Source organism: Armigeres subalbatus, unplaced genomic scaffold (genome assembly GCF_024139115.2).
Source record: "Armigeres subalbatus isolate Guangzhou_Male unplaced genomic scaffold, GZ_Asu_2 Contig58, whole genome shotgun sequence".
NCBI lineage: Eukaryota > Metazoa > Arthropoda > Insecta > Diptera > Culicidae > Armigeres > Armigeres subalbatus.
This window is the reverse complement of record NW_026943347.1, coordinates 734-14276: the sequence shown is the minus strand read 5'-3', so window position 1 is coordinate 14276 and position 13543 is coordinate 734. Positions and strand designations below refer to the sequence as shown.

General features: G+C 40.1%; 1 protein-coding gene and 1 long non-coding RNA gene across 2 annotated transcripts in view; one reads left to right on the top strand and one right to left on the bottom strand.

Annotated features, from left to right (window-relative positions):
* Positions 1-4082, bottom strand: part of LOC134204438 (venom dipeptidyl peptidase 4) — a 112567-nt gene extending 108485 nt beyond the window's left edge. Inside the window, exons 1-2 of the mRNA XM_062679258.1 lie at positions 3940-4082; positions 2711-2824 (exon numbers count right to left, since the gene is read on the bottom strand). Coding sequence (XP_062535242.1) covers positions 2711-2824; positions 3940-4082 — 257 coding nt within the window. The remainder of the gene's footprint in view (positions 1-2710; positions 2825-3939) is intronic.
* A 2210-nt stretch (positions 4083-6292) lies between these two features.
* LOC134204442 (uncharacterized) lies at positions 6293-7059 on the top strand. The gene is made up of 3 exons (XR_009977868.1): positions 6293-6481; positions 6558-6673; positions 6736-7059. It is a non-coding gene; the product is annotated as an uncharacterized LOC134204442 (long non-coding RNA).
* The last annotated feature ends 6484 nt before the right edge of the window (positions 7060-13543 follow it).

Below are 13543 nucleotides of genomic sequence, written 5' to 3'. Positions count from 1 at the left end.
AATAACTTGTTGATCATAACTTTTGAAACCATAGTCTAAATTTTTATAGGAAACAATGGGTCAGGATTGTCCGTCGAATGTAACTTGAAGCGAGAAAATTGGTTAATGGTAAGTGCGAAAAAATATTGAGAAAGTCAAAACATTGATCATGTTCTGTTTTTGTAAAAAATCATGGAGCCCAAACGTTTTTCCTTCAGCCTCTTAAAGGATAATCCATCATGCAACCGTTTTTGCCTTTCTCGTACAACGAAGTTGCACCGAAAGGCTATAATTTCACTCCGAAAACGAACTTTTTATAGAAGCATCGGGGACCCATAGTGTTATACAGTCAAACCTCCATGAGTCGATATTGAAGGGACCATCGACTCATGGAAATATCGAGATGAGGAATATAAAGTCAATAGGAAGCTGTTTGAAGGGACCATCATAGTAACCCAGAAAATATTTTTTAATATGTAATACAGTAATATCCCGATTTTGTCACCCCCCTGGTGAATTTTGGGGTGATAAAACAGGGTATGTGACAAAATTGGAAAAAAAATATTTTCATTTTTTTTTAATTCATTCCACAAATATGAATCATTTTATGCCTTGGAAAGGCAAAATGCGTGAACTGTACCCGTTATTTCTTGTCGAAATTGCTTACAGAATATTTCCCAGGTACTCAGAAGTCGTTCGTAATAAACTACAGGCGGTGAAAGTTATTTCATGAAAATCAATGTTGTTTTTGGTATTATTTACGAAAATAAAAAGAATGACAATTTTTTTTGGGGTGACAAAATCGGGTCGAAAACGTGACAAAATCGGGACGTGATAAAATCGGGTCGAAAACGTGATAAAATCGGGGGTAGACAAAATCGGGGGTAGACAAAATCGGGGAGTGACAAAATCGGGTCAGTACTGTAATTTGCTTCCATGAGTCGATATCGAGTCGTAGAACATCGACTCATGGAGGTTTGACTGTATTCCAATCGACTCAGCTCGACGAACTGCGCACATGTCTGTCTGTCCGTGTGTGTGTATGTGTGTGCACAATAGCTAAGAAAAACATTAGACAACTTTTCATATAGAAATCTTTAACCGATTTCCTCGCAACAAGTTTTATTCGATAGGGGACAAAGCCTTGTTGATCACTTTTGAATTTCATAATGATCGACGGCTGCGTTTGAAAGATATGAAGAAAATAGTAAATCGAACCATATAAGCCACGAGAAAGAGAAAGGCAGCATCACTACTCGGTGAATGAATTATTGGCAGTGGCTGATTTTCTACCCGCCGCTGTCACACCCAGGCGCTATAGTATATGCGTGAAATAGCCAGCGTGAGTTAACCGCCGGAAATTTGTATGGCGAAAGACATCTAATGCGGGTTTTCTCAAAATTATGAACTTTTCATGAAAAAATATTTGGTACCGGTTATGTAGGAAAGTGTCTGCTATTACGCCTACCAAATATTTTTTCGATGGAGGTGCTTGATTTTGAGAAATCGAAGCTTAGATGCCTTTCGCCATACTGATTTCAGAAAGTTAACTCCTAGTGTGCCGCTGTAAGCACGCTCAAAGTGGGCGATTAATTAAAATGGGTTTTTGCCTTTCTCGTACAACTAAGTTGTACCGAAAGGCTATCATTTCACTCCGAATACGAACTTTTTATAGAAACCTCTGAGACCCATAGTATTATATACCAATCGACTCAGCTCGACGAGCTGAGCACATGTCTGTCTGTCCGTGTGTATGTATGTGTGTATGTATGTGTGTATGTGTGTGTATGTGTGTGCACAAAAGCTATAAAAAACATTAGACAACTTTCGTATAGAAATCATAACCGATTTTCTCGCAACAAGTTTCATTCGACAGGGAAGCCTTGTTGATCACTATTGAATTTTATAACGATCGGTCATTGCGTTTAAAAAGTTATGAAGAAAATGGTACATCGGACCACATAAACCCCATATAAGGTTGGTGTCTTAACTAAATGCGAGAAATGCACCACCAACGCTAGGTGGATTAATCTGGGTTTTTTTTCGTTATGATCGAAAGTGCAACAAGGCATGCTGAGGCGCGTAAGTTACGAAAACGGTTTGCCTTGAAAAATTGTTATATATTTAATCCATATGTGGAAATTGTCAATTTTTCATACCTTCATGTCTGTTATTGCAAGTATACTTTGGTTTCCGCAATACCATTAGATAAAATATAAAACAGTGAAATAAATTAAAAGTATTACGATAAAAATCACATTTATATGATATATAAATTATTATGCAAAAGCAAAACAAAAACGAAATATTGCATAGAACATTGTACAAACTTGAACTTCAACTTCCTGAAATGTTGCTGAAAGAATTCTCCTGCAAAGATTTCCATTCATAATTCATATTGAATTTTCTCTGAACTCTTTCCGCTACCACCCAACCCCTGACATGAGGTCATACATATCCTGGTCAGCTTAGATTAAATCCATTCAATGTAGTAAAACTCTTAGTAAATCACGTGGGAGCTACCTTTTCCTTTGTTTTTAATACCTACACGACATTGTGTTGAAGCACAGAAAACCGACGACCAAATCACTCCGGTCGCCTCCGTATCGAGGATGTAAGAACTGAGGCAATCGTCTCGAGTTTAATAGAAAATAAACGACTGAAACTGGCAGCCATATATGTATACCTAATAGCTATGTAAGGTTGGAAAGGAAACGAAGAAATCACTTACTGATTCACGAGGATTGGCGGTGGCGTGAGCTCTCTGGTCCGTATGCTCTTGGGGTCTGCCAGGTCGGCGACTTTCAGCGTGATTGTTGGATTTCTCGTTCCCGGTTTGGGATACCTGCAAGATGTGAGAAAAGAAAATAAAAGGGTTAGCATCCAAAGAGTGAAATAAAACCAAGGATTCAATAGAGCTAGGAGTCATTTTATCGTAGGCACGAGTTTTCGTCATATAAACAATATGATGATAGCGATTTTTGGTAAACGTAGGTATTTCGGTTATTTGGAACAGACAGTTATAGGAATGTACAAACTTACAATAACTGGAAAATCAAGTATGTTTGTAACTAAATCTTCATCAATCTTTCATAGTGAAAACTCATTTACGTATCGGAATAAAACATATCAAATACCCTACATTCCAAGGACTGGCAATCACAGCGTTGCATTGTGTGCGGAAATCTTGGTTGCTTTTTTAGGGTCTGTCTCAATTGGATAATTAAACTGAAATTAAACTTAAAAGTGACATTTCAATAATTATCAAATAACCCTGCTCGCAGAGCATGATTGCTTTTGACAGATATCGAATCATTTTCCATCGATGTCCTATTGGAATTGCTGGGTAGCACCAGCCATTCTTATAACGGGGTGATTTTTTAATTCTCGAACTGTCACTTTTAAGTTTAATTCTCCAAATGAGACAGATCCTTATTGTTCTGTAGTAGGGGTTATAGAAGGAAACGAAATGGTGTATGATAACCAGTGAAGGAGATCAGGGATTTGTTCGATAGGGAATGCAGCACTTGTTTCTTTTGGTTCCATAGATTGAAGACTTTAGTGTATCATCGTGCTTGCAGTAATAATATAATTTACTACTTATGTTTGAAGACTCAACTAAAATTATGACATAAATCAATATTCGAGTAACGCCTTATAATATACCCTTTGTAGTCAACAGAGCTTTTTTTACTGACAAACGCACATCGCAACAAGCTTTTATCAGAACCCAAACACAATATGACAAGAATCATTTGCCTTGCATGCTCTGATATTTCAAAGAATACGATGTTTATTTTGTAATCATATTTAGATTCTCAAATATTTCCATATAAGCAGAAACTTTGATAGAATAAAACCGAAATTTGCTGTAGAGATAATGCAAAATAGGCACGGCAAATGCTGGGTAAAGCGTACCATTGGTACTTCGCGTACCTGAAGGAATAAAATAGACCCCACCTCGCGGTCCTTAGCCTCTTACTGCTGGCAGGGATACGAGCAACCTTAGGGAATATCGGGTTACCCCGGTGGGAACTATGGTCGTATTCTAACAGGGAAGCGGAGGTTTGCTCCTCTCCGGAGGTGCAAATCTGACAGAGCATCTGTTCCCCATATTAGGGGCGGCTAATCATCGTCCGAGTGCTAGCCAGGGACTCTAAGCTGATTTGTGCACCATGGTCCACCGGGAATAAAGAGGAATGGTCCTCCTGAAATTTAGGGGGTTTGGTGTCAGGCCCTGCAAGCCAGCCTTTAAAAAACATAAGCAACGAACAATCAACAAGAGAATACGGACCGGAACCATCGGCGAAGACCACTGCGACGAAAAGGGACTAGCGATTGGAAACTCGGTTCGTGAAACTGCAAATCTCTCAACTTCATCGGGAGCACACGCATACTCGCCGATGTGCTCAAGGACCGTGGATTCGGCATCGTAGCGCTGCAGCAGGTTTGTTGGAAGGGATCAATGGTGCGAACGTTTAGAGGTAATCATACCAGAGCAGCGGCAACACACACGAGCTGGGAATAACTTTCATAGTGATGGGCGATAAGCAAAGGCGCGTAATCGGGTGGTGGCCGATCAATGAAAGAATGTGCAGGTTGAGGATCAAAGGCCGGTTCTTCAACTTCAGCATAATCAACGTCCATAGCCCACACTCCGGAAGCACTGATGATGATAAGGACGCATTCTACGCGCAGCTGGAACGTGAGTACGACAGCTGCCCAAGCCACGACGTCAAAATCATCATACAAGATTTGAACGCTCAGGTTGGCAAAGAGGAGGAGTTTAGACCGACTATTGGGAAGTTCAGCGCTCACCGGCTGACGAACGAAAACGGCCTACGACTAATTGATTTCGCCGTCTCCAAGAATATGGCCATTCGTAGCACCTACTTCCAACACAGCCTCCCGTATCGGTGCACCTGTAGATCACCACTGCAGACAGAATCACAAATCGACCACGTTCTGATTGATGTACGGCACTTCTCCGACATTATCGACGGCAGGACATATCGTGGCGCTAACATCGACTCTAACTACTATCTGGTGATGGTTAAACTGTGCCAAAAACTATCCGTCAGTAACAATGTTCGGCACCGACGACCGCCGCGGTTGCAGCCATTAACGACGCAGCGGAGAACAACGTCGGGTATGTGGGGAGAAGAAACGCCGCCTGGAAGAAGCGAAGTGCGAGGAGATGGAACAGCTGTGTCGTTCTCAAGAAACACGCAAGTTATACCAGAAGCTCAACGCATCCCGCAAAGGCTTTGTGCCGCGAGCCAAAATGTGCCGGGATAAGGATGGGAGCATCTTGACGGACGAACGTGTGGTGATCGAAAGGTGGAAACAGCACTACGAGGAACATTTGAATGGCGCTGAGAGTACAGGCAGTGAAAGTCGAGGCAGCGGAGGAGATGACTACGTCAGTTCAGCGGACGATGGAAGCCAACCAGCCCCCACCTTGAGGGAAGTTAAGGATGCCATTCAACAGCTAAAGACCAACAAAGAAGCTGGTAAGGATGGTATCGGAGCTGAGCTTATCATGATGGGCCTGGAAAAGCTAGCCACTTGCCTGCACAAATTGATAGTCAGAATCTGGGAAACTGAACAGCTACCGGAGGAGTGGAAGAATGGGGTTATATGCTCCATCTACAAGAAAGGCGACAAGCTGGAGTGTGAAAACTTTCGAGCGATCACCATCCTTAATGCCGCCTACAAAGTGATATCCCAGATCATCTTCCGTCGTCTGTCACCATTAGTGAATGAGTTCCTGGGAAGTTATCAAGCCGGCTTCGTTGACGGCCGCTCGACAACGGACCAGATCTTTACTGTACGGCAAATCCTTCAAAAATGCCGTGAATACCAGGTCCCAACGCACCATCTGTTCGTTGATTTCAAGGCGGCATACGATAGTATTGACCGCTTAGAGCTATGGAAAATTATGGACGAGAAAGCTACCCTGGGAAGCTTACCAGACTGATCAAAGCAACGGTGCACAGCAAAAAAAATATTAATATGCCGCGACGTGACTTCTCGACACGTACCTTGAAATTCGACGTAAAAACAGATCTTGTGTAATTCCACGTCATATCCACGCTTTACTACATTACTCAGTGTAAATTCTAATCAGAAAAATTATTTTCGTCCTCACGTCAATTGAACGTGAAATTGCCCACCTTCTCTTGCACGAGATTGCATTCGAAACACGGCACATCATGTTCGATCAAAATAAAGCGAAATATTACCCTAAATGTGACATACATTTACATAATCATTGTAATATTGTCTAAAACCACTGTAATGCAAACGGATTCAACAACCGACAGCAGTCGGGCGACATTTTGTTTGCCGGCATTTGTTTACAATTTGCTCCGGGAGTAATTTCTTCTAAAAAACTAAATTTATCTTTGTGAGTGGCCTAATAAACCGTAGCAACATAATATCTACTACAGTAGAGCGGCATTAACGATCGGTGCGAGAAAATGAACATCGAATCAATCAGGTAAGTGAAATTTATATTAACGAAACCGACCGGTTAATATTGTGAAACCAATGATGGAAAAATATTTTGGTTGCAGTTCGGATGAACGAAAAAGCACTCCGTCATCTAGCAGGCAGATCATTTTGGCGCTCCGCATAAGAATTACCCAGATAAAATGGGATGATCAGCTAGAACAGAAATAGAAAACTGCAGGTAAGTTTTCCATTCAATTTTGATCTCTACCCAGCCGGTACAAACATTTATGACACTTTCAGTGCTCCATTCGGGATTGGAAAAGGAAATTCGCAGCAAAGTGGTAAAATGCGGGAAATATCTACGGCAAGTTGCGCGAAGTGATCTTACCGTGAGTAGAATTCGGTAGTGACGGATGCAAGAGGTCCCAGGGCTAGCTACACCATTAATAGATAATTGGCAAGTCACAGGGCTATACATGTATATCTGTTCTATGTAGATATGAATTTATGCAAAAGTTGGACTGCTATATTTTATTGACAGTTTTCTCGCGTTAATTGGTAGTGAACGAGTTTTAACCATAACACGTGAGAATAAGTTTCTATGCTGGGGATGAAAAATTAACACTTTGCAAATCAAAATCAAATCCCAAAAATGGAAATCCAAACCATAGAAACTAAAAATAAAATAAATATGTACTTAAAAGCTAAAAAAAAAAACTAAATTCAAATTTTTTTTTAACTCCTATTTTTAATTTTCAGCTTTCATTTTTGTATTTTAAATTTTTTATTTAAATTTTTAAGTTACATTTCCTTATGTTTAATTTTGAAGAAGTTAAAATTTTAACTTCTCCTTTTGTTTTTTTAATTTTTAAAGTTTAAATTTTAATTTAATGACACATTTTAAATTTTATTTCAAATAAAAAAATTAAAATTTTAATTTTTTAAATTTAAAATTCAAAATTTAAAATTTAAAATTTAAAATTGAAAATTTTGATTTAAAATTTTAAAATTTCTAATTAAATTTTTCGTTAGTTTTTAATTTTAAATTGAAAATTTATAATTAAAAATTTGAAATTCAAAATTAATTTTGAGTTTTCAAATTTTTGATTTTGAATTTTTAAATTTTAGATTTCACATTTTGAGTTATGAATTTTTTATTTTTATTTATTAAAAAAAATATTTTTTTCCAATTTATTTAATTTAATATATATATTTTATTATTATTTATGTAATTAACTTCATCGGCAGCTGTTGATAATCGGCAATAGAGGCGGCGGAATTTGTTCGAAAGTTTTTTCAGGAAGTGCTCTGCAAATTGCTACAAGAATACAAGGTTCCTCCAGGAATTGCTCCGGAATTTCCTCCAGGAATACCCCCGGAAGTTCCTCCAGGAATTCTTTCGTAAGTTCTTCAAGGAAATCCTCTCAAAATAATTTCGATTTTTTTCTTGAAATTCAAAATTGCACTAGGAATTACTTCGGGGATTCTTTCTGAAACTCAATTAAATATGTTTCTGTATAACGTACAATGTCATGTGGATGGCTCAAATTTGGTCCAAAAAAACTTAGTATCGAGCAATTTGAATAATATTCTGCTATCCGAAATTCGGTGTCTGGACTTCCTAATTTCCACTATTGCTTTTAAAGCCAAACTCAATAAGAGATTCCATCTGAGTTTCTTCTGAAATTCACGAGAAATTCCTCTAAAGCCACCTCTTTCCCTCGCCCGGAAATTTTTGGAAGAGCTTTCCCGGATAAGTTCCTAGAGAAATTCGTCTTCAAATCCATCTGGCTCTTCTTTCAAAAATTTCTTCAGGAATTCTTCCGAAAGATTTTCGTGGGTGGGTTTAAAAGGAATTTCTCGTTTGTTTCAGAGGTTTTAATAAGAGTTCTCGAAGCTATTTTAAAAAGTACTTGGGGTATTTTTGGAGGATCTCTAGGGAAAAGGTCAGAAGGAATTTCCAGGAGAACTTCTTTAGGATCTTCTGGTGTAAATTCTGGAAAAGTGGTACTAAACATTACTAGAAGAATATAAAGATGAATTTCTGAAGGAATTCGCAATTAAATTTCCTAGTGCAATTTTTGAATTCCAGAAAAAAATCAAAATGATTTTAGGAGGATTTCTTAAAAGAACTACCGAAAGAGTGCCTGGAAGAACTTCCGGAAGAGTTATGGAGCAATTTCTGGATGATGTTCCGAGGAAATTCCACGATTAACTACCTGAGAAATTCCCTACGGAGGAACTTATTGTGAAACATCCGAAGAAATTCCAGGATGAACTTTTAAAGGAATTCCTGGAGGAACTTCTGAAGGAATTCCCGGAGGAAATTCTGAAGGAATTTTCGGAGAACTTTCAGGTAGGACTTCCGGAGGAATTCACGGAGAAACTTTCGGAGGAATTCCTGGAGGAACTTTCGGAGGAATTCTCGCAGGACCTCCCGGAGGAATTTCCAGAGGAAATTACGGAGGAACTTCCGGAGAGGAATTCCCGGGGAAACTTCCGGAGGAATTTCTGGAAAAACTTTCCCGGAAGAACTTTCGGAGGAATTCCCAGAAAAACTTCCGGAGGAACTTTCGGACAGGAATTCCTGGAGGAACTTTCGGACAGGAATTCCTGGAGGAACTTTCGGACAGGAATTCCTGGAGGAACTTTCGGACAGGAATTCCTGGAGGAACTTTCGGACAGGAATTCCTGGAGGAACTTTCGGACAGGAATTCCTGGAGGAACTTCCGGAGGAATTCCTGGAGGAACTTCCGGAGGAATTCCTGGAGGAACTTCCGGAGGAATTCCTGGAGGAACTTCCGGAGGAACTTCCGGAGGAATTCCTGGAGGAACTTCCGGAGGAACTTCCGGAGGAATTCCTGGAGGAACTTCCGGAGGAATTACTGGAGGTACTTTCGGAGGAATTCCTGGAGGAACTTCCGGAGGAATTCCTGGAGGAACTTGCGGAGGAATTCCTGAAGGAACTTCCAGAGGAATTCCTGGACGAACTTCCAGAGGAATTCCTGGACGAACTTCCGGAGAAATTCTTGGTTGAACTTCCGGAGAAATTCTTGGTTGAACTTCCGGAGGAATTCCTGGAGGAACCTTCGAAGGAATTCCTGGAGAAACCTCCGGAGGAATTCCTGGAGGAATCTCCGGGAGAATTCCTGGAGGAGCTGCCGGAGGAATTCCTGGAGGAACCTCCGGAGGAATTCCTGGAGGAACTGCCGGAGGAATTCCTGGAGGAATTTCCGGATGAATTCCTGGAGGAACATTCGGAGGAATTCCTGGAGGACAACCAGAGGAATTCCTGGAGGAACATCCGGAGGAATTCCTGGAGGAACATCCAGAGGAATTCCTGGAGGAACATCCAGAGGAATACCTGGAGGAACATCCAGAGGAATTCCTGGAGGATCTTCCGCAGGAATTCCTGGAGGAACTTACGCAGGAATTCCTGGAGGAACTTACGCAGGAATTCCTGGAGCAACTTCCGTAGGAATTTCTGGAGGAACTTTCGGAGGAATTCCTGGAGGAAATTTCGGTAAATCCTGGAGAAACTTCCGCTGGAATCCTTGGAGAAAGCTCCGGAGAATTTTCTGAAGAAACACGGATACAAATTTCATCCATTTGCTTCAAAAATATACATGTTTATTTCCAAAATGGTAATATGTTTGAATCAAACATATTTATTTTTAAAACCAAATAAAATCCCTGTTTGTTTTATACATTCACTAGTGGGCAGCCCCTCGCTCGCTCTTGCAAAAGTAAACAAACACTCGAGTTCGGATCGGATCCGATCGGAAGCAGCAGAGGAGTAGAAGCAAGAGTAGAAGCAGATGTTTTCTTGCTTCCAAATTAATGATAAGGATGTTTTTTAGGCACAGAAAGGTAGAAAGTAAATGAAATATGAACGTTTGGGATTGTGAAATCTGGTAGTCAAATGCTACCAGAATATGAAAATTGGTGGAATTGATATCAAAATATTATGAGTGGTCGAACCAAAACAATAATATCCATGTTTGCTTCAAACATTTAGCTGGTTGAAACAACTTGAAATACACATTTGATTCAAAAAAAGTTTTCGTTCGCTTCAAATGCAACAATATGTTTGATCCAAACATATTTATTTTTGATGCCAGAACAAACTGAATTTATGTTTGGATTTACCTAGAATATGTTTGTTCTTAACGTAGTTTTTCTGCGTGAGCCTTCGGAAGAATTTCTGAAGGCACTTTCGGAGACATTTCTGACGGAACTTCCGGAGGAATTTCTGGAGGAGCTTCAGGAGGAATACCTGTAAGAAATTGTGAAGGAATTGCTGGAGGATTCCCCGGAGGAATTGCTGGAAGAAATTTCAGAGGAATTCCTGTGGGAATTTCCAATGGAATTCATGGAGCTATATCCAAAGGAATTTCCGGACGAACTTCCGAAGGAATTCCTAGAGGAATTTCCTGGGGTATGCCTGGGGGATCTTCCGAAAGAATTCTTTTAGGAACTTCACAATTAATGTCCGGAGCACATCCTGAAAAAAATTCAAACAAGTTCTTCCGCCTCTATTGCCGATAAACAACAGCGTGACGTTGCCACGCCACCGCTGATGAAATACAATTCAAAATTAAAATAAAATATGTATTGAATTAAATAAATTACATAAAATATATATACCTTTAAACATAAATAAAAATTTAAACTTAAAAACTGAAAATGAAAAAACAAAAATTTAAGAATTAAAAATTAAAAATTAGGAATTTAAAACTAAATAAATAAATAAAAACTTAACATTTAAAATTTTACTTGTGATTACAATAAAATGCGCTATGAATAAATAAAATTTGAAATTGTTGCATCTGAAAATGTGTTTTCGAACATGAAAGAAAAAATCCGAATACCCCTTACCCCGCTGTCAAAAGCGGGGTTCATCCTGACCTGTTTTTACGTCGTTTTTCAGTTACATCGAAATTATTACGTCGAAAATTTATTACACTGCTTTAATTCGAAAAGAAATATCAAGTACGTCAACTTTTTGTTACGTCAATCAGATGTAATAAAACATCATATTTACGACGGCGATGATGTGCATCAAATCTGATGTGATATTACTTTTTATTTTTACTGTGGATGGTGTGCAAAACTGTGTGAAGATTTCGAGCGAACACTCTGGTTCGTTCGAATCGCGCCGAGGACTAAGACAAGGTGATGGACTTTTCGTGCCTGTTGTTCAACATTGCGCTAGAATGTGTCATGCGGAGAGCCGGGTGTAACAGCCGGGGTACGATTTTCAACAGATCCAGTCAATTTATTTGTTTCGCGGATGACATGCTCAGGAAGCCTCCGTTTAGGAGGCTAGTAAGCCCCATTTAGGGGTCCTGAAGGCTCCTTTTAGGGGCTCAGAAGCCTCCTCCTTTCAAGAGGATCGGAATTCTTTTCTAAAGAAGCAGAAGAGGCTTCCTCTCAAGAGGCTCGCAAGCAGGCTTGTAAAATGTCATCTGCATGTCATTTGACTAATTTGCTCATAACTTTCTTTAGAAGCAAAATTTCTTCCATAATTTTGAATGTACTCATAACGCTTGAGTAGGGTTATATTTTTGTCCAAGGGTACATTGCTCTAAGTATAACATCAAAGGCTGGAGAGTGAAAACTCTCCAAAATGTCACGTGTCATTTGACATAATGTCATTTGAATGACATTTTGCCTCCCACGCCCCAGATCACATATTTACAGCAAAGTCTCGTTGAACAAAAGTTGTAGGCCCATTTAACCGCTATAAGTTCGTCATACAACATGAATTGATAGCTACCTTCTGAAACAAGTTCTGGGAAAATTATACAAACGAATGCAAATGACATTTTACAACACTGCTCGCAAGGCTCCTTTCACGAAGCGTGGAAGCTTATCTTCAAAAAGTTCGAAGGCCTCCAAAGATCATCAACATCTTGTAGGAAGCGTGATGTATAAACTTAATTTAAATTGCAAAGTTTCACAGAATAACGAAGATTTCAGACAACATTTTGGAGAGCCATCTGTTTTCTCATTGGCATTACATCCCCCATTGGGACATTGCCGCCTAGCATAGTGTTCATTCAGCACTTCCACAGTTGTTAACTGTAATGGTCCTAAGCTAAGTTGCCATTTTTGAATTCGTATATCATAAGGCTAACACGATGATACTTTTATGTCGTCGAGGAATTTTCCAATTCAAAAAATTATTTACCAGACTAATCAAAGCAACGGTGGATGGTGTGTAAAACTGAGTGAAGGTTTTTTGCGAATACTCCTGTTTGTTCGAATCGCGCCGAGGACTAAGACAAGGTAATGGACTTTCGTGCCTGTTGTTCAACATTGCGCTAGAAGGTGTTATGCGGAGGGCCGGGTGTAAAAGCCGGGGTACCATTTTCAACAGATCCAGTCAATTTATTTGTTTCGCAGATGACATAGACATTGTCGGCCGAACATTTGCAAAGGTGGCACGCCCGCCTGAAACGTGAAGCTACAAAAGTTGGACTGGTGCTGAATGCATCGAAGACAAAGTACATGCTTGTGGGTGGAACCGAGCGCGAAAGGACCTGCTTGAGAAGCAGTGTTACGATAGACGGGGATACCTTCGAGGTGGTCGATGAAATCATCTACCTCGGATGCTTGCTAACGGCTGATAATAATGTTAGTCGTGAAATACGAAGGCGCATCATTTGTGGAAGTCGGGTTTACTATGGGCTCCAGAAGAAACTGCGATTAAAAAAAATCACCACCGCACCAAATGTGTCATGTACAAAACGCTGATAAGACCGCTAGTCGTCTACGGATATGAAACTTGGACAATGCTCGAGAAGGACTTGCAAGCAATCGGAGTATTCGACAGACGGATGCTTAAGACCATCTTGAACGGTGTGTGGCAGCGAAGGATAAACCACGAGTTCATCCAACTTTACAGCGAATCCAGCATCCAGAAGGTAGCTAAAACCGTAAGGGTACGAGGGGCTGGGCATGTTGCAAGAATCTCGGACAGCAACCCTGCAAAGATGATATTCGCTTCCAATCCGGCAGGTACGAGACGTCGTGAAGCGCAGCGAGCGAGTTGGGCTAAACAGGTACATAACGACATGGGGCGCATTCGAGGATGAAGAGATGT